Source organism: Solanum pennellii, chromosome 10, assembly GCF_001406875.1.
Source record: "Solanum pennellii chromosome 10, SPENNV200".
Taxonomy (NCBI): domain Eukaryota; kingdom Viridiplantae; phylum Streptophyta; class Magnoliopsida; order Solanales; family Solanaceae; genus Solanum; species Solanum pennellii.
In genome coordinates, this window is record NC_028646.1 from 63,649,970 (window position 1) to 63,669,666 (window position 19,697).

Consider the following 19,697-nt stretch of genomic DNA (forward strand, 5'->3'; position numbering starts at 1 on the left):
CTTATATATATATATATATATATATATATATTTATATATATATATATATTGCATGTGCATTGTTGCTTTATATTGAGTTGAGTATCCAAAGTTGAGTATCCAGAGTCGAGTATCAAATTTTTAAGTTGAGTACCTAATCTCTAACTTATTATCATATTTTTAAGTTGAGTATCTAATCTCTAACTTGAATATCTGATCCTTGAGTATTCTGAGTTGAGTAAGTTGAGTAGTTTTGAGTATTCTTGAGTATTCCTTGAATTTCAAGTTTGAGAAGAGGTAAGTACGTTCCCATTTTTATCAAGTATCAAGCTTATATTATGCTTTAGAATTCACCTTACATGCTCGTACATTTCACATACTGAGTCATTTGGCCTGCATTTTCTCATGATGCAGACATAGGTATTCAGGATCATCAACAGGAACTTCATTGATACATCCGAGAGTTTGAGTTAGCTATGGGGAGTCTCCTTACTTCCGAAGGATTTTATTTACTTTTCAGTATAGTCAGGAGGTCATCAGTCTTGTCCCTACTTCCATCATTATCAGATAGAGGCTTCATAAATGATCAATATAGTTGAGTCTGTATTAATCATTTATTTTATTAAATGTTTTAAAGACTTAAGTTGCCTATTTATGGCGAATTGAATATATTATATTATTCAGAGTATTTTCTTGAGTTAAAGTTTTGTATTTCAGTTTCATGAATTTTATTCTATTTTAAGTTTTTGCATGCTTAAGTTAGTCTTCCGCTTGTAGTCAGCCAGGATAACGGTTCGCTTGGGGACCAATAATGGTTCTTGAGTGCCGGCCACGTCCAGAGTGTAGACTCAAATCGTGACATGTATCAAGTGCAAGAAAAAGTATATGAACTTATAAACGTAACTAAAAAAAGGTGGATGTAGACTTATTTTCTTGTTCAATTGAACCTACCATTCTTCAAATGTAAATGTTACAGGTTTTTTGAGAAAGAAATTGAGGTCCTAAGAACAAAATGTTACGCATATATGACAATAATTAATAAATACGTCCTTTAATACTTATTATTATCAACAAAAACACAATATACTCAATATGATTTTACAAGTGAGGTCTAGCAGAGAATAATAAATAGACCTTACCTCTTTAGAAAGATAGATAGTCTGATAGATCTCAATTGAAAAATAATAAGTACTATATCAGTTCACATCTCTTGTGAAATGTAACTTCTAAAAAAACAATCTAGTCATTATATAAAAATCATCACAATACATAAAATGCAATTGGATAAGAAAAATTAATGTTGTAATTGAGATGTAGTTGAAAGTCATTACCTGCTAAATACATTATTGAAAGTCACTATTTGAACACATAGAATTCTATTGAAAACTGTCCTAGGCAATTGTAAAAAAATTTCAATTTGAATAGTGAAGAAAGGAAATAGTTATGCTTTCAAGTGGAAAAATTAGGAAGCTTTTCACTAGTGAGTGATATTTTTTTTCTCACGTGCATTTTTTTATTGGATACTTTTATGGGTCAAGTGAAAAAATTAAGAATCTTCTCACTATTTAGTACTGATTTACTTTTCGCATGCATAATTTATATGGAAAACAAGTGATTTTTATTTTATTTTCCATAGCATAAATTATCACTGATTTGGAGTGAGACAAACCTTTGCTTTCATAGTAAGTTGTCTGTTCCACTATACAATTATGTGTGCAAACATACTTGCACAATAACAATCTCATTGACCTCTAATTTTTTTCATAAAGTATTATCTAATCGATTCACTTCATGAATATATCATCCACCACAACTAGAAAATAATTGATAAATATAACCTCTAACCTCTTCGGAGCCATAGAGAGACTAATCATCAAAGATACAAAAATAAAATTATAATTTGTTGATGATATATTGATAAAGGGTTTAATTAATTAATGATTTACGAAAGAATATTAATTTCAATATGAAAGTTATTATTTCTGCATGTTGTCAGACAAATTAGTTTGGTTGAACGCATTCCCCATTGCAAGAAAAATTATTGTTTCCACTGCAAACCAGCGAGAAATTTGTGATACAAAAATATGATTGTATCATTTATAATTTTCACTGTATCACATCACTGGAAAAGTATTTTTAAAAATATATTTTTAAAAATATATTATCACTAAAATAAGGAGAAATTTCTTGATTTTGTCATATGAAAGCATTACTACTTTTAGCTTCTCACCAATTCAATCAAATCATTTATGAAAATAAACAATAATTTTTTTTCACTAGAAAAAGTTCAGCGCGAAACTAGTGATTTTTAGTAATATATAGGATTTGATGACTTTCGTCATACAATTGTGTCTCAATCCCAAAATTATTTTTTCTTGACCATCCTTTAAAACTAATTCAATTGTATTTCTGTATTATGAGAATTTTCAAAAATTAACTAGATTGTCGCTTCAAAAGCAACATTTCATAAGATATGGTCGTAAATAGCCTCTATAGGTCTCAAGGTATGAGTAAGATCTACTTATCTATTTCTTCTTCAAACTCCAGTTGTTGAATTGTACTGAGTATGTTATCGATGCTGATAATGATAATTTTCAAATGATGGATGCAGTAATATCTATCATATATATTATATTTTTGTCCAGTTGACTTCAAATGTTTTTCTCAAAGAACCTATCACTTGTCTATTTTTTTTTTTTAAAAAAATGGTAGGTTCAATTGAATCAGTAAACAAGGCTGCATTCACTTCTTATAATTTCGTGAAACAAGTATTTTGTGCAATCATTTGATCACTAGTATGCTCTTAACGTATTGAAATTTTCTAATATTGTATTAATTTTTTCTTATTTATGAGTCATTTATAATGTTATTATTGTACTTGTAGCTTTTATGAGACAAAAGTTTTCCTTTCTTATACATACTTTGGTAGATATTGCTATATTTTGATACTAATTAAAAGTTAAATTTTTGTTGTTAAACAAGCTTACTCTAACTTAATATGAGAAACATGTTGAAAGTAAGTCCTCAAAATACAAGAATAATATTTGGATCTTTGGTTAGGATTATAATGGTAAAGACCATATTACTAAAATTTTATAATCAATCTTCAAAAAATGCCAATAATGTATTTATCATATGTGTCAAGAGCAAAAAAGGGTACGTCCCATCGCTACTATAATGAGGATTGCATGAGTTTATCTTGATTTTTTGGCCATTGCACATTAAAAGCATTATAATACGCCTTTTGACAAATATGTTTTCTTTTCATTTTTCATTTTTTTAATATTATATTTTCATATGCAAGCTGTTGTTTTCAATTAGTTGTTCATATTAAATGAAATCTCTTCTAATTGATCAATTTAACTTTCATAATGGAAGATGTTATTAGGATCAATTACTATTAGTAAATGATCTTAATAATATATTTAAACGATAAAAATCATATTGATCAACAAGAGAACTCCTTTTAACATAAAAATTAATTTGAAAATAACTTGCATATGAAAAACATAATATTAATAAAGTTAAGTATGAAAATAAAACATGCTTGCCAGAATGAATATCAAAACACTTCTTATGTGCATTAGCTAATACATCATAGTTCATTTTGCATTCCTCCTTAGAAGATCAACGAATCTGCTTCCTTTTTTTTGCACTTGATACTTACAATAAATTCATCACAATGACTAAATTTATGTGATCCGTTGCATATTTGAAGACTTATTATAAAATTTGAGCAGAAAAATATGTACCACCGAAACTTTAGAGGTTTTAACCAAACTAAGCCATTATATAAAGCCATTCACCAAAATAATATGTTTTTCTAAAATTTTACAAAACTAGTATAAACGTATTCCACAGTAACGTTTTCGGATATATTTTACGTTTTAAAAGTTGATGGCGTCAGATTGATATACGTTACTCACAGTAACGTTTTAATCCTAAAACGTTACTCATAGTAACGTTTTATGAGTAAAACGTTACTCATAGTAACGTTTTATGAGTAAAACGTTACTGAAAATAATGTTTTAGGAGTAAAACGTTACTTACAGTAACGTATATCAACCTAATGCTGTTAGTTTTTTTAAAATAAAATATACCCTAAAACGTTACCGTGAAATACGTTTATACTAATTTTGTAAAATTTTAAAAAAAATGTATTACTTTGGTAAATTGTTTTATATAATGGGTTAGTTTGGTTAAAAATTCGAAACTTTATAACCATAAACAATATTCAAATAATATGATTTCATTTTATGAAAGACTCTTTTTTATCATGTTACTCAAATTTAGTCGGAATATGTTTGTGTAACAATAAAAGATAACTTTTTTATTAATACTTAAATATGGAGACATGTATCAAACGATAATAAGAATGGCTATTTTTTTGTTTCATAAAAAATCGCAAGAATAAATACGATAATAACATTCTAAATAACTCAGTGATGAAAAAAATATAATTTTAAATTATTTCAATTGATAAAAGCATACTAATGATTAAGTGATTACACCAAAGTACATATTTTAAGAAGGTATTCTCAAAGGTGGATGTAAGCTTATTTACTTGTTCAATTTAACCAACTATTTTTCAAATGTACATGATGCAGGTTCTTTGAGAAAGAAAACGAGGTCCAAAGAACAAACTATGCATATGGCAGGAATTAATAAATACGCTTGTAGTCACTTACAATTTCACTACACCATTTTAGGTCTATGGCAACACTAAATCTGGACAACGCTTATAAAGTGTTGCCTAAAATACTTTTGGGAACACTTTTAAAGTGTAGCCAAAGATTTTGACTTTTAGCTACATTAATTTTAGCAACACTTCTAAAGTGTACTCTTTAATGGGATAACCTACGCTTTATAAGTATTGTTATAGTTGGCAACAACTATTTACATGAATGGCCACACTTTTAAAGTGTGTGATTTTTATAATTGTAAATACAACACATTAAAAATGTGGCCTTAGTGTTTTCACCAAAATTTTATATTCCCTCCAACATTTTCACATTAAAATTTGATCTCCCTCCCATTTTTATTTGGCCAAAAAAAAAATAAAACATTAAAGAAAAATTAAAAAGAATAAAACATTAAAGAAATATAAAAAAAGGCAACATTTCCTAAAACTTCAGCTGAAGCTTCCATTTTCAGCTGAAGAACACCATTTGCATGAACAGAAGAAGGATCGAAGAACGGAAGAAATCAATATGTGCTACGATTTTTGTCACATTTCTGTCAAACTTCAACTGAAGAACACCATTTTCAGCTGAAAAATCGAAGAGCATTACGATTTCTCTGAACATGAACTGAAGAAGACGATTTTCCTCTCAGCTTCGTTGTTCAAGATTGGAGAGCTGACGAAGACGATTTTCTTCAAAGATTTCTGTGTAAACTGCTGATCCATCAGATTTCCTTTTGAAAATTGAAAGAAAATGCTTCACAAATCAACTTGCCTCATGTCTTAAAGCTTTAGGTTGTTGGAATAGAGTTTATCAGGTAAGAGATTTTGCCTTCAAAAAGCTAAATTACAGCTTTAAGATTTTGATATTCTTGTGTGTCAGTCAAAAATTTAAGTTAGGACTGTTGTTGATACGAATTTTGTTGATTTTGGGAGTTTAGTTTATAGTTGTATTACGTATAAATGGGCAGATTATCTTTGACTAACTAGTTTTTTCTCTTGAATGTTGAATGTAAAAGCTGAAGCTAAGTCGCCTTTATATGAAGAACTGAGTTGTAGCTAAGTCGTCTTTCTTCGAAGAACTAAATTGTTGAAGCTGGCGATACCTACGATATTTTGTCCCTAATATGGATTTCGTCAAGTGTAAGTAGCTACTCTACATAAATTTCAAAAGTTTTAAATTTTTGTATTAATGTCACTGTTTTTTTAGTCTTCCTGAGTTCATAGTTGTGCTCACCTTAAGCTTAGTTTGTTCCTTTGTTAACCACATTGATTATGTCTTGTAGCTATTTGCTTGTAAAATTTTTCTTTTTTCGACTACATGTCTTGAAGTGTCTAGAAGTCATTTTGTTGTTTCTCTAGTGCATTTTCAAGTGTACATCAGAATCTTTAGTTCAATATTTCTTAGTTGTTTTGGGATCACCTCGTAGTATGAATTTGCTAAACTTGCTTTGTATTTTGAGTTGCACTATATAGAAAACGAATCATATGCCTTAGAGATAGACGATATAGGATATATATTTCAAGTCTAGAAGGGGTAGAGAGGAAGCAGTAACTTGTGAGAGTGTTTTGCAAGAGCTGGACATTACAACTATGACAAACAGGAAATTTCTTCCTATAAAGTGATCTATTAGAAAAAAAATAGAAATAGACTTAAACTTTTGTGGCTGGACAGTACATAATTTCTTATTTTTTACAATAACAAGTAACTGTGTATGATAAGTTTGATTGGTGAACATTTTATTACCTTCTATAACTGGTAAAACTACAGTGATAGCATAACATGCTTTAATTGCGAATGTATATAACTTAAATCCTTAGTAAAGCAATTTTTTCTACGTCTTTAATTGATTTGTTTCTTTTTCTACTTTCAAATTGAGGATTATGCTTTCTTTCTTTTCTACTAACTGTTACTAGCAATAACAGAATAGAAGTAGAAGATTTGTTTTTGTAGTATGGACAACCTGTTGAGTTTTGGATATTTTTGAAAGTGAGGCATGCTTCATCTAAGTTTTAAAAAAAAATTAGGAGAAGTCAGTGCAAATAAAACGGAGAGAAAGTTTTGTATGATACTAAAGTTTGTCCTATTTGATAAGCTAGATGCAACGGATGAGAAATAGCTTGTAACTTTGTAATTTCATTGCATGTCAAGTTCTTGCATATAGAATAGAAGTAAATAGAACTGTAAAGATAGTCTATGGTCAAGTGCTATAAGACTGTCTATGGATGATGCTAAAGTCTGTTTCTACGTCTGTCCTCTTGATGAAGTTAACGACTTCATTATCAACCTTTTCCTCACTGACTTTATGTTTCTCCTTCCTATCGACTTCAACGGTTCTGTCGTGCTCCACAAAGTGGGCTTTCTTTTGAGCTTCAGGGGGGGAGACCTATGGTGGTATCCACCAACACTTTTTCTCTGTGACTTCAGTTGATCGGATGCCTTTCCCTTTAGTCTACGTCAAACTCTAGATATTCCAGTTAGTAATGAACACGAATAAGCCTACTGAAGAGCTTAAAATATATTTATTCTTTTGTAATTTTTGAAGAATAAACATGTTGTAATTTGTATGCTTCCAAGTTTGAAACTTGTGACCATATCTTTTAAACTAGAGTCTATTTATCTTAGTGATGAAACTAAATAAAAAAGCAGTTTTAATATATAAGAATCAACATCAGGAAACAATGTTGATCTCTTCTTTACATTCCTAATCATAGAGAACCTCCTCACTTCTTTACAATGTATTGTTTCTTTTTTACATTGACTAAAAAAATAACTCATATAAAATGAGACATGAGAAATAAGCAATTTTGTTGTAAACTTCAAAAATGACAAATAATTTAAAAGAGAGAAAAAATGATGTGATTTCCAGTATGATTGGGGTGGCAGGGAGAGTGCAGACGAAAGGTGGGGTGGTGAGAGCAAGGGGTTAATAGTATTGGGTGTGGAGTTGAGAGTTGGTACAGGTCGCCTCGTGATCGGAGAAGGCAAATCCATGGAAGACTGTTCCCCCTTGTCACGTGGGTTCTCTTTTGACTAACAATAATGAGTTATGACCCATTCATTTCTTACCCATAGATATGAAATTACAAAAAGTTGTAACGTAACACATGAGAACTAGCAGTATAACTCAGGTATTACTATATATAGTGACCACTTGGCATTTGCTTAGCTTATCAATACTAAACAATCTCTCATGTAACACATAATCATATGGTCCCTACCCCTCTCTGCATTTTTTTCTGCAAACAAAGAATCCAAAAAAACGTGTGACGACCAACGTGGACTACCCTGCACCTGCTGACTGATAATTTTATCAACTTATATAAATCAGCTAACAGACAATACGAGCTGACTGGATTGCCTTGGTCTATACAGTTTTAGATGACTAAAAAAAGTGCACGTCTAAATGCTTTGGCAGTTTTACATGATTCAAGAAAATATCCAGTTTTTATTTTTATCTAAACTTGTAAAGTTCACCAGTAACTACATTTGTAGCTTAAGAAATTTGGTCAAGTTTGTGTAAGAAGTTGTTTTCAAATAGATAAGCATGCAATATTTGAAAATCATGTCTCTCTGTTGATTTTTTCTAGTCACCTTTGTTGACTTCTTGTTCTATGGATGTGGAAATACTTGGTTTCAATTGATGTGGTATTTAGTGGACTTAATCCTTGATAAAGTAGGACTGAAAAGGAATCATTGCTCCACAAGAATGTTGGCTTTACCGGTGGTTCTAACCATGTTCTTTCTAAACACTAGGGGTACTACCGGGTGTAATGAAAAATCAATGTTGAAGAAACACATGATGAAATACTTGTTGAATTTCAAAAAATGCTTTGACTGATTGTTTACTTACATGATCTTGAGTTTCTAATGTTATAGTTTTTGGTATTTAATTAGATTCAGTATCATTTTTGTGTTGAATTAGATTCAAAATACTTTTCTGTTTTGGTGTTTTGACGTGCTTACTCGGTTGCACGGGTTAAAACATAAGAAGTTAAATCCACATCCTTTAAGTTTCAGAAATATAGTTAATGAATTTGTAAGAGAACTATAAAGGCAAACAGAACATGTAGGACGTACATAAAAGATAAACTCGCTTAAAAATCCTTCATAAATCAAAGTTAAAACTTAAGCAAAAGTAGCATCAGGGAATGCAACCTGATTTAACAAACCGACTGAGTCTTTTGTAAAGCATCTAACAGAGTACCCCCCCCCCTATGGATACTTATGGGGAATAAAGAAGTTCTTGAGTAAATTTAGGCCGCTAATGGAGGTTTGATATCGTCATTCTGATGCTTTCATTATTTCAGTGAAAGTTATTTCTTTCTACTCTTATGCTTGACCTTTTGAATATCCTTGGACTATGATGCATAATGTTTTTATTGATTGGGTTGGGCGTATTGCAGTTCTTTAGTTTACATTCATTCCTGCTGAAATCTTAATAACATGTTAACATTTATAACAAATACTACACTCACAGAACATTAACCACAAAAGGTAAGGATAAAAAATATCTTTCTTCATGTATCACTGATACAACAGTTCAGAAATATAAAAACCTGTTGTGCCACTAATACAGTGAAATTTGGAAACTGTTGTATTACTAAGACAACAAATATAAAAATTATTGTATTACTAATACAAAGCGACATTCATAAGTTGTTGATCGAATGTTTAAACATGGTATTAGATATTTGATACTTCTCTGATTGTATGTGCACAAGAACGAGATTTTAAAGCTTTAACTCTAAAAGCTCATAAAACTATAAAAGCACTAAAGCTCTAAATTCAATACCAAAACTTTAACTTTTAATCATTTGAATTCTATTTATTTATTTTGTTTCTTAATTATGTATATCCTATTAATTGTACTTATTTTTTCCTTTATAGTATCATCAACATTGAAAAATATTTGTGGAGGATTCAAGGTTTTATTTGGCATAGGGAATGTCTCATGACTAGGTAAGAAACTTTTATCATCTCATAACACATGATTCTGATAGATTACTCGTGACTTTTAAAACTTATTTGTGAACTAGTTAATGATTATTGTTGAAATATTAAATATTGACATCTTCTTCTAGGAGTTCACATATCCCATCCAAGGATTGGATGAATTTGGCAAGGTATAGCAAAGAGTATATTGATGGCATTGAATCATTTCTAGATTTTGCTTACTCTTATGGAGATCCTCATGGAGAGAAGATTCAGTGTCCATGTGCAAAATGTTGTAATATTCTTTTAAATTGAAGGAATGTAGTGTATGATCATCTAATATGCTATGGATTCGTTAAAGGCTATACTAGATGGATCAATCACTGGGAATGGGATATCAAGTTGAATGTTGATGATGATATGAATTACTCGCGTGATGATATTGATGAATTGTTGAATGATCAATTTAGAGATGTTGCACAGGCAGGAGGAGTTTATGATGGTCCTAATGAAGATGCCAAGAAATTATATATCTTACTTTAATAGGTAAACCAAGAATTATATCCTGGTTGTATAGGTTTCTCTAAATTATCATTCACACTTCGCTTATATTTGTTGAAGTATTTACATGAATGGAGCAATGAATCATTCACTTCTATTTTAAAGTTATTAAAAGAGGCGATGCTCGAGTTGAACATTCCTCAGTCTTACAATAAAACCAAGTCTATGGTTAAGAATCTTGGTCTGGATCATGAGAAAATTGATGCATGTCCAAATGATTGCATGTTGTTCAGGAATGGTAATAAGGATGACGAATTTTGTCATACTTGTGGAGCGTCACGATATATTCAATCTCCTAAAGTTGATAGTGAGCTTGAGCCTTCAAAAAAACAACATCGAACTTCAGCAAAGACTTTGAGACACTTTCCATTAATTCCTAGACTCAAAAGGCTATTTATGTGCTCAAAGACGGCAAATTCTTTGAGGTGGCATGAAGAGGAACATTCTAAAGATGGAAAGTTAAGGCATCCCGCTGATGGTCTAGCATGGAAAGACTTTGATAGGGTGCATCCAGATTTCACACTAGATTGTCGCAATGTGAGACTTGGCTTGTCAAGTGATGGATTCAATCCTTATCGAACCATGAGTATATCACATAGCACATGGCCAGTTATGTTGATGGTTTATAATCTGCCGCCTTGGATGTGCATGAAATATGAATATTCCATACTATCTTTACTTATACCTGGACCGCGATCACCTGGAAATGACATTGATATTTACTTACAACCATTGATAGAGAGTTAAAATTATTATTGGATTCTGGGGTTGAAACATATGATGATTCCAGAAATGAAACTTTTCAAATGCGGGCAACTCTTATGTGGACAATCAGTGATTTTCCTGCATATGCTTTGTTATCTGGTTGGAGTACAAAAGGAAAGTTTGCTTGCCCTTGTTGTAACTATGGCACTAATCTCGCTATCTTAAACATAGTCGGAAAATGTGCTATATGGATCATCGTGTTTTTATAGCGATGGATCATCCATGGAGATCAAACAAAAGATCATTCAATGGAAAAACTGAATTCAGCCCTCCACCAGCTCCTTTAAAGGGAACTGATGTTCTTAATAGCTTACATGATTTTGAAAATGTGTTTGGGAAGAAGAGAAAGAGATCAAATGATGGCCCATGGAAAAAAAGGTCAATTTTTTTTTGAATTACCTTACTGGCAGCACAACTTGTTACGTCACAACCTTGATGTAATGCACATAGAGAAGAACATAGTTGATAGCATACTTGGAACTCTTTTGGATATTTCAGGAAAAACAAAGGATCATGCAAAAGCACGATATGATTTGAAAGATATGGGAATCAGGAAGAACCTTCATCCACAAGATACAGAAGATAGTAAGAGAACAAAGTTTACAAAGGCGTGCTTCTCAATGTCAAATGGAGAGAAATCCATCTTTTGTGGAGTTTTAAAGACAGCCAAGCTACCTGATGGTAGTGCCTCCAATATATCTAGGTGTGTGCACTTGGATGAAAGAAAGGTGTCTAATTATAAAACCCATGATGCTCATTTCATGTTACATTACTTACTTCCAATACCAATTAAAAGCATTCTTCCTGATCATGTGGCTATTCCTTTGATTCGTCTAAGTTCCTTCTTCCATCGTTTGTGCCAAAAAGTAATCACATTGGAGGAACTTGATTGCTTAGAAGTAGAAACAGTAATTCAGTTGGAGCAAATTTTTCCTCCTTCATTTTTTGATATCATGATTCATTTGCCTATTCATTTGGTGAATGAAGTGAGATTATGCGGCCCAGTGCAAAATCGATGGATGTATTCCTTTGAAAGAGAAATGGGTACATTCAAATCATACATTCGCAATAGGCATTTTCCAGAAGGTTGCATAGCAGAGACACGAGATGGAATAGATTGCATGAATTTATTCTCAAAATATCTGCATCGGGGTGTGCATACCAAATATAATAGAAGAGCGCGAAACAATGATGAATGTGATCCAAGTGACGCAGAACTTGTGAGTTTGTTTTCTAACAAAGGAGTTCCTTTAGGAGCAAAGAAAACTGATCCAATCATTTTAGATGACAAGTTACTAAGTCAGGCACATGCATACTTATTGGGAAATTGTGACGATGTTCAAGAATATATTAGGTACCTTAATTTGAATATAGTATTCTTTTTGTATAATTAATTTTGAACTTATTTAATTTATTATTTTAACAAATATAGTAAATGTTTTGTAGAGAGCATGAGCAAGAGGTTAATAATCAGTCACGGAGATCAAAATGGAGCAAAGCTAATAATCATTGTCAAAACTTCTTTCAATGGTTTGAAACTCGTGCTTTGCAAGAGGATGTGCCTGATTTGATAAAACAATTGTCTAGAGGACCAAATTCTATTGCAAAAAGATATTCTGGGTATCTCATAAATGGATATAGATTCCATGTTAGGCAACGTGATGCAAGGAGTAAAAAACAAAATAGTGGTGCTACACTAATTGCCTCAACTACAAGCTTTGCAAGCTCAAAGGATAAAAATCTGATTGCTGCAGATTTAACTTATTATGGTAGAATAGTTGATATTGTTGAACTAAAGTATTACAACCATTTAAAGGTTGTTTTATTTAAGTGTGATTGGTATGAGGTTTAAAAAGATGTTTATGGCCTTACTTATGTCTATTTTAACAAGAGATATTCTCAGGAAGAGCCTTTTGTGCTTGCATCTCAAGTGCACCAATGCTTCTATGTGCAAGATCCATATGATCAAGATAAACATTATGTTATGAAGACTGTTCCAAGAGACTTGTTTAACATGGGTGATGAAGTTGAATCTAATCTCCCACAAAGTTATGAGAATGAGCCATCTGAATATTCGAAAGGTCCATCTATACCAAAAGATAGTGGTGAAGTACTCTTAACAAGGACTGATTTACCAGAAACAATCATTGATGTGACTTTGGAGGAATTTGTCACTCAACAACTTGAAGTCGAGTATGAAGAGGAGTTTGAAGATGAGTTCAAAGACGAGTCTGAAAATGAGTATGAAGATGAGTTTTCAGATGCGTTTGAAGACGAGTATGAAAATGAGTATGAAGATGAGTCTGATGATGAAGTCGAGTCTGAAGAAGACACACCATGAGTTTCATTATTGTTGTGATGATCATATAGTGCTCACTCACTGTTTTGTAAAAATATAGTTTTTTTGGTACAACACATTAATATATCTAATATGTGGAATCAAATAATAGATCGCTACAATGTTTAAGTATTCTGTTGGCTTTTTTCATGCACCCAATTGTTGTTTGGTTAAGTAATTTATGTTGCCTTCTTATCTGGTTATTATTTTATTGAGGAACCTATCTTCTAGCTGATTATTGCTTTATTTGGTTGTTTGTTATTTATATACTTTCTGGTTTCATTTTATTATCAGGCAGTTGGCATTAGAGGCATTCAATTCTGTAGTTTTAAGTTGCTTCTGGTTTTGTCGCTGTCCCGAGTTTGTCGCTCCGAGAGAGGTACAACTCTTTACCTTTATGTAATTTAAGTAATAAGAAGCTCTCCAGTTTTATATTTGAACCTGCAAATTGTTTTTGATGTAATCCTCCTGAACTTGACACTATTGAACACATTTTCAACTCTAGAAGTTTTGCCAGAAAGGTCTGGGGTTCTTTGTTATTTCCTTGGATATCCAAAAGGATTATAATTCTCTTAAATACATGGTGATGAGATGATGGAACAGTGTGCACAGAAATGAGTCTGTTTGTTTGACAATGTCTTAGTTGATACGATTTATGTTGGTTTCTTATCTGATTATTATTTATTTGAGGAACATGTACTGATTGTTGATTATCAGATTCTTAGTTGTTATGATCGATTCGATCTGTTTTATTAAAGTTAACAGAGTCTCATTTTAGTTTGTTCCAGTCATCTTCAAAAAAGTTGATCTGCCTGTGTTGCTGTCACAGTAAACTAAAACTTCCCTCTGTACGTTGATGACAAATTTTTTGATTAATTTTTTAACCCAAGCAACTTGTGCAGTACAATTTGGTTAAGTAATTTTTAACCCAAGTAGCTCCTCAATTGTAGCATGCACACTGTTCCTCTTAAATTAAGGGTGATGAGATAGTGGAACAGTGTGCACATGTTAGTAAGATCATCAATGCTAAGGTTACTTTTGATAATCGATGTGCCAATGAGTATTTGTTACATTAATGCCTGTAATTAACATGGATGGTCATGTCGTGCTCAAACTATTTTTCAGTTCAAACCATTGAAAAAATAGGAATGCAACTGTGGAACTCTTAAGAGTCTTCATTCAACATTTAACCCCAATGTACTGTTATGTCTGTATGTTACAGAGAGGGGCCATCAGAAGCCTCAGACAAAGATTGTTGTGTTGATTATTTAGTGTATGTGTGTGTGACTTATTATGTGATTTAAAATGAGTTCTGTAATTACATTACTGTTTTGTATAAGTTCTGCAATATTATACAGTACTTTAATGTATAAATTCAGGAAAATTCAGGAAATTTTGGAAGTTCTGGAAATTATAGAAATTCTGAAAATTTTAGAAACTCAAATGTTGCAATCTACTATAATAAGTTATCCATCTGTCAACCTTATATCAAAAATTACATTGCTGCTACTTCTTTCACTTAAACAATCTTATTATTTTGTAGGTTTACTTACTATTGGGAAACAAATTGAAGAGATTTAAACAAAGCGAAAAGAATGAATCAATTAACAATGCTAAAGAAAAAGGGTTTGAATCCAAACAAAGCTCAAAGTCCATTGAAGAATCTGGATGTTGATATGCAATACCGATCAAGTGCTGAATTGGCCAATAAATTCAAGATTAAGAGAGAACAACTTTCAAATGAACGCAATGATAAAGCTAAGAAAGAGCAAGAACCAATACCACATAAAATAAAGAATTCTAAGGATTTCATTCCACAACAAGGAAAGAGTAAATTGCTTGGGCACAAATCAGTCATTCAATTGTCTTCAAGGGAAGAGCTTAGAACCTTACGTATGATTTCAGGGAAAGGACAAACTAAAAAGAGGTTATTTCAATTTGAAGAGTCCATTCAAGATAATGGAACTAAACTTCCTATGAATAACTCTAGGTTCCATACGTCATTCAAGAAAGATGTTACTGCTTCAGCACATGTGACTGGAGCAACACTAGGTAATTGAGAGGTACGACATGATATTCTTGATCTACCGAATTGCAAACAGGTAAAGAGGAAGCCGGTCATACCAGCTAGTACTCTTGATCAGTTTCTAAAAGATCAAGGGATACACAAAGATGATGAAACAAAACGTGACAACCACACAGCAACTGATGTCGAATTTATGCATACTCCTATTATTAATGAACAGAACAAAAGATCGGATGATCGTGTGGAACAAGAAGAATTTAGTAAAGATAAATGTGCTGTCGAAGAGGAAATTGACATTGATTTTAGTACAAAAGGTATGTCTTAAACCTTGTAAGACTTAGAAGTCATTATAAAAGAAATATCTTATTTCCTGTCTGTTACATCAATCTAGAAATGTCGAAGCCAAAAAAAGTTCGAGGACATACAACATGTAAGGATATTCATGCAAGAAATTTGGAAGAAAGAAAGGAAGTGACATTTGATAAAGGACAAGTGGTGGGACCAACTAATAAGATAGTGTCACAATTAAGAAACTTTATAGGAACAATTGCAAGGAATCCTAGATTCATCAGCTTGATGTACACTAGTTGGCATGTGGTGCCAAAGGATACTAAAAAGCGCATGTGGGAATACATCAATGTAAAACAACCACTCTTGAGAATTCATATTTTTTTTATTTGTTTTTACTTACTGAAACTAAATATGTTTTATTCTGCATAGTCCAAATTTCTACTTCCAGTAGAAGGAAAGAAGTGGGTGATGACTGGTCGTCGTGATGCTTGGAGGCGACACAAGCAAAAAATTAAAAAGAATTTTTTTGATAAAAACAATACCCTTGAGGATATGCTAGCAAAATGTCCTAATGGCATTCCACATAATCAATTCCGCCAGTTGATCAAGTAAATGAAACACCAAACTGTTCAAGTAAGGTTAAAATGGTGCATTTCTACTCATCGACTAATTCTGCATCATATCTATTCTTTTTATACATATCAATTCAATTATCTCTTTGTTTTTAACAATAGGCCATATGCGAGATGAATTCTCAAAACAGGAAAAAACAAAAGTGGAGGCATCGAATGGGACCTATTAATTTTTCTAGAGTACGCGTGGCAATGGTAATACATAGCTGATATTTCATACAAAATATGATTTTCATTTTTTTGTACTTTATAAGAACTTACTGATTTTTTAAAATTTCTTTTGATATAATCTGTAGCGTGCAGCCAAAGACAACAATGAAGAACCATCAAAGCCTGAAATATTTATTGCAACTCGTACCAAGACGGGAAAGGAAATCCAGGCTGATACCCAAGTTGCAATAGTAACTTTTTTAAAGAGGATTAGTAGTGAACTTTATTCAGACTTAACATTTATATTGTGGGGAGTTTGACTACATTGAATTTTAATCACGTATGCCTTCTTCTTCTTCTTCTTCTTGTGAAAGTTCGAGGAGATATCAATTATTTGTCGATGTTGTTTAATTGTTTTTTACGAAAAGTTTTCATAATTTTTTAATGCATGATCGCTATCATAGGATTGGAAATGAAATAGTACTTACAATTCACTATGGACGCCAATTTTATTCAATAGGCTGAACTTCAAAATCGCCAAAATTCTGGGGAAACAATTGATGATGCATTTAGGGCAGTATTTGGAAAGGAGCAGCCTGGTCGAGTTAGGTGCTATGGTAGATTAGTGACAACAAGTTTGTTGAAGAAATATGAGGAAATTAACAATCTAAAACCAAAGCATGCCAATGAAATCACTTCTCTAAAGGAAGAATTGAGAGAAGAAATGCGACATTTATTCATTCAATTGCTGCAAAACAACCCTGGATTGAATTTTCAAGATATACCAGGGTGTGTTGGATCTAACCTTGCTTCACCTATTGATGCAAGTAGCGTACAAGCTGTAAGAGGCACAAATCTTCCATATTCTTCAAGGTCAGCTCAAGATTCGATTCTTCAAAAGGTATTTTGTATTTCAAATTCTCTGTTAATAGTGTCAATGTTGTTTTTCTTCTAGTTTAGTTGGTGTTCTTGGTAATGAAATTTAAAACTTATTTTTACTTGTCTAAGTTCTGTCCACCAATTTGACATCCCTAATTTCTTGTGTACCATATCCTTCATCTTCTCCATTTTGGAAATGTATATACTATTTAACATTCAAATGGAGAGATTCAACCTTATAATTGAAAATATCAATGAATGGAGGCATCCTTGAAGTTAAAACATGTATAGAAGGGAGCTAATTTACAAAGAGATAATTAAGATGTGTTCTCAAGATAATTAAGGGAAGATTATAGTAATGAAATAAACATCAGTTGTGTGCCTACAATAGCAGACTAATATATGTTCAATTATGCAGGACAAAATGTTGTTGCATTTGGTTTTGCTAGTATATTAAAATCCCAGAATTTCCCTTTAGAAGAAACCAAATTAGTGTCACATAAGAATTCCCAAGAAAACCACTTCTCAATCATTCTATCAACATCATGTACCAATACATGAGTCCCATTCTTCTTGGTGATTTCGGTTTATCGCAAACTGGTCCATCAAAAATCACCAAACCCCACTTTACTTCATACACTTCCTTGGGAATATTTGTAACAAGTGACATAAATTTGCACTTTCTTGATGTAGCAGTCTTTCTGGTTTGGTCTAGCATGTTTTAAAATCTTGTATGCATCTCTAGCAATTGTTTGATACTTGACTATGTGAATTCGAGTACTATCAACATTACTCGTGGAGTTATAAAGTTTGATCTTCGCGGGGTTGTCCTCAAGAAAGACAGTGAATCCACCCCTATTGATTGTTGAGATTTGAGAAGATTACTGTGTTTCAAGCCCGAAAACAAGAATATTGCAGGGGTATTTTCGCGATACAAGATCATAAAGACAGTTGATTTCTTTTTCTGCGAGGAGGTTGTGGCTATGTTCAACTACAGACAAGGCAGAGAAAGTCGTAAAGGAAAATTGGCAGAGGATTTTCTTGCAGCCTAGTCCTCTATTTTTTGTTCAATGTCTGTTAAATCTTTACCTTGTTCAAGGTTTTGCTTATGTCTTTTTATAGCATTCCTTCTCTTCTTACTAAACCTTTCTCCTGATTTATTATTGAACCTAGCTTTCTGTTGACCTGCATCAAAGACCTCTTGTTGTCTTGTATTTTTTGAACTTGAAATAACAGTAACATGGGCTTCATTATAGTGACAAGGGATATCCATAACCTACTGCAAAACAAGAATCATTTCATCCCTCCCTGTAGATTTCTTTTCCTGCAAGTTAGTAGTGTCCAGCACTTTCCAGCCATATCAGCAACTTCCTAAACAACAATATTATCTAGGGGCTTAGGGAATGGAGTACCTGCATCAACTGAACCTTTAAAATATTTTGGCTCTTCCATGTATGCACTGGAGATGCAGTCTGATGATGAACCTTGCCCTATGATGCATGTCTTTGATAATATCATGTTTCTGTTGTTATGTATTGATTTTTGTGGTCATTCTAAACTATGTTATGAACCTTGTTTCCAGTGTTCATCTCTGGTTTGTTTGAACTATTTGTGTGTTCCTGTTAGTGTTCTCAGGCCCAATATGTTGTTAGTGGTGGACTTATTATTAATTTGTGCCTCCGTTGTATCCTTATTTATTGATTGTTTTGTTCATCCTGCATAGAAAGATCAATTAAATTATTAGAAGTATCAACTGCAGAATTAGTAGTGGAACAGTGTGATGAGTCTGTCTTATTTGGTGATCAAGGCAAGTACAGAGAATTATCCTACAACATTCTAGACTTGTTAGTGCAGAATTATTAGAAGTAAGACATGTACCATTCAAGACTTGTTAGTGCAGAATTATTAGAAGTAGCAAGTGCATAATCACTAAGTAGTTTTGTTGCTTCTTAATTTACTACAATCAATTCAAGACTTACTTTTGAAGTTTAATTTTGGAGAGCCAACAACAGAAGACTGCACAAATATTGTAGTCCTTATAATGTATAATTTTAACCTTGAAATTGTATCTAGATTTGGATTGGTTGTCTTACAGTGAATTCTCTCTGATTATGCACTTCCACAATTAATTCACAAACTTATAATTTTATTTTGAATGTGCAGGAAAATGCAGGTAATTGAATTTGAATTTGGCCAGAAGTAAATTCTATCTATTGTGGCGAAAGATGAAGAAATTTGTGTACTATTGTCATATATGTTTGAATGACACTTTTGGTTTTTTGGAACTTGTTGATATTAGAGATCTTTAAGCAATCACTTTCTAAGTTTTGGTTGTACATGAAATATTTCTCGAAGTTTATTTGAAATATATAGCTTCGATTTAATGATTAGTTAATTTTGTGTTTTAGGTCACTTGTATGTATGTAAACATATATATATATATATATATATATATATAT

General features: G+C 32.0%; 1 protein-coding gene and 1 pseudogene across 1 annotated transcript; one reads left to right on the forward strand and one right to left on the reverse strand.

Annotated features, from left to right (window-relative positions):
• Positions 1 to 11,133: 11,133 nt before the first annotated feature.
• LOC107001478 lies at positions 11,134 to 13,263 on the forward strand. The gene is made up of 4 exons (XM_015199510.1): positions 11,134 to 11,284; positions 11,421 to 12,276; positions 12,369 to 12,738; positions 12,826 to 13,263. The coding sequence occupies exons 1-4, from the start codon at positions 11,134 to 11,136 to the stop codon at positions 13,261 to 13,263; spliced, it is 1,815 nt and encodes a 604-aa protein (XP_015054996.1).
• Positions 13,264 to 17,648: 4,385 nt separating this feature from the next.
• LOC114074283 lies at positions 17,649 to 18,511 on the reverse strand (annotated as a pseudogene).
• Positions 18,512 to 19,697: the final 1,186 nt, after the last annotated feature.

Excerpts from the sequence above, each read along its gene's own strand:
- LOC107001478 (XM_015199510.1), top strand. The coding sequence starts at position 11,134 with ATGGATCATCCATGGAGATCAAACAAAAGATCATTCAATGGAAAAACT. Across the intron at positions 11,285-11,420 it reads GAGAAAGAGATCAAATGATG|GAAAAACAAAGGATCATGCA; the intron begins GCCCATGGAAAA and ends TGGATATTTCAG. Across the intron at positions 12,739-12,825 it reads AGTATTACAACCATTTAAAG|GAAGAGCCTTTTGTGCTTGC; the intron begins GTTGTTTTATTT and ends AGATATTCTCAG.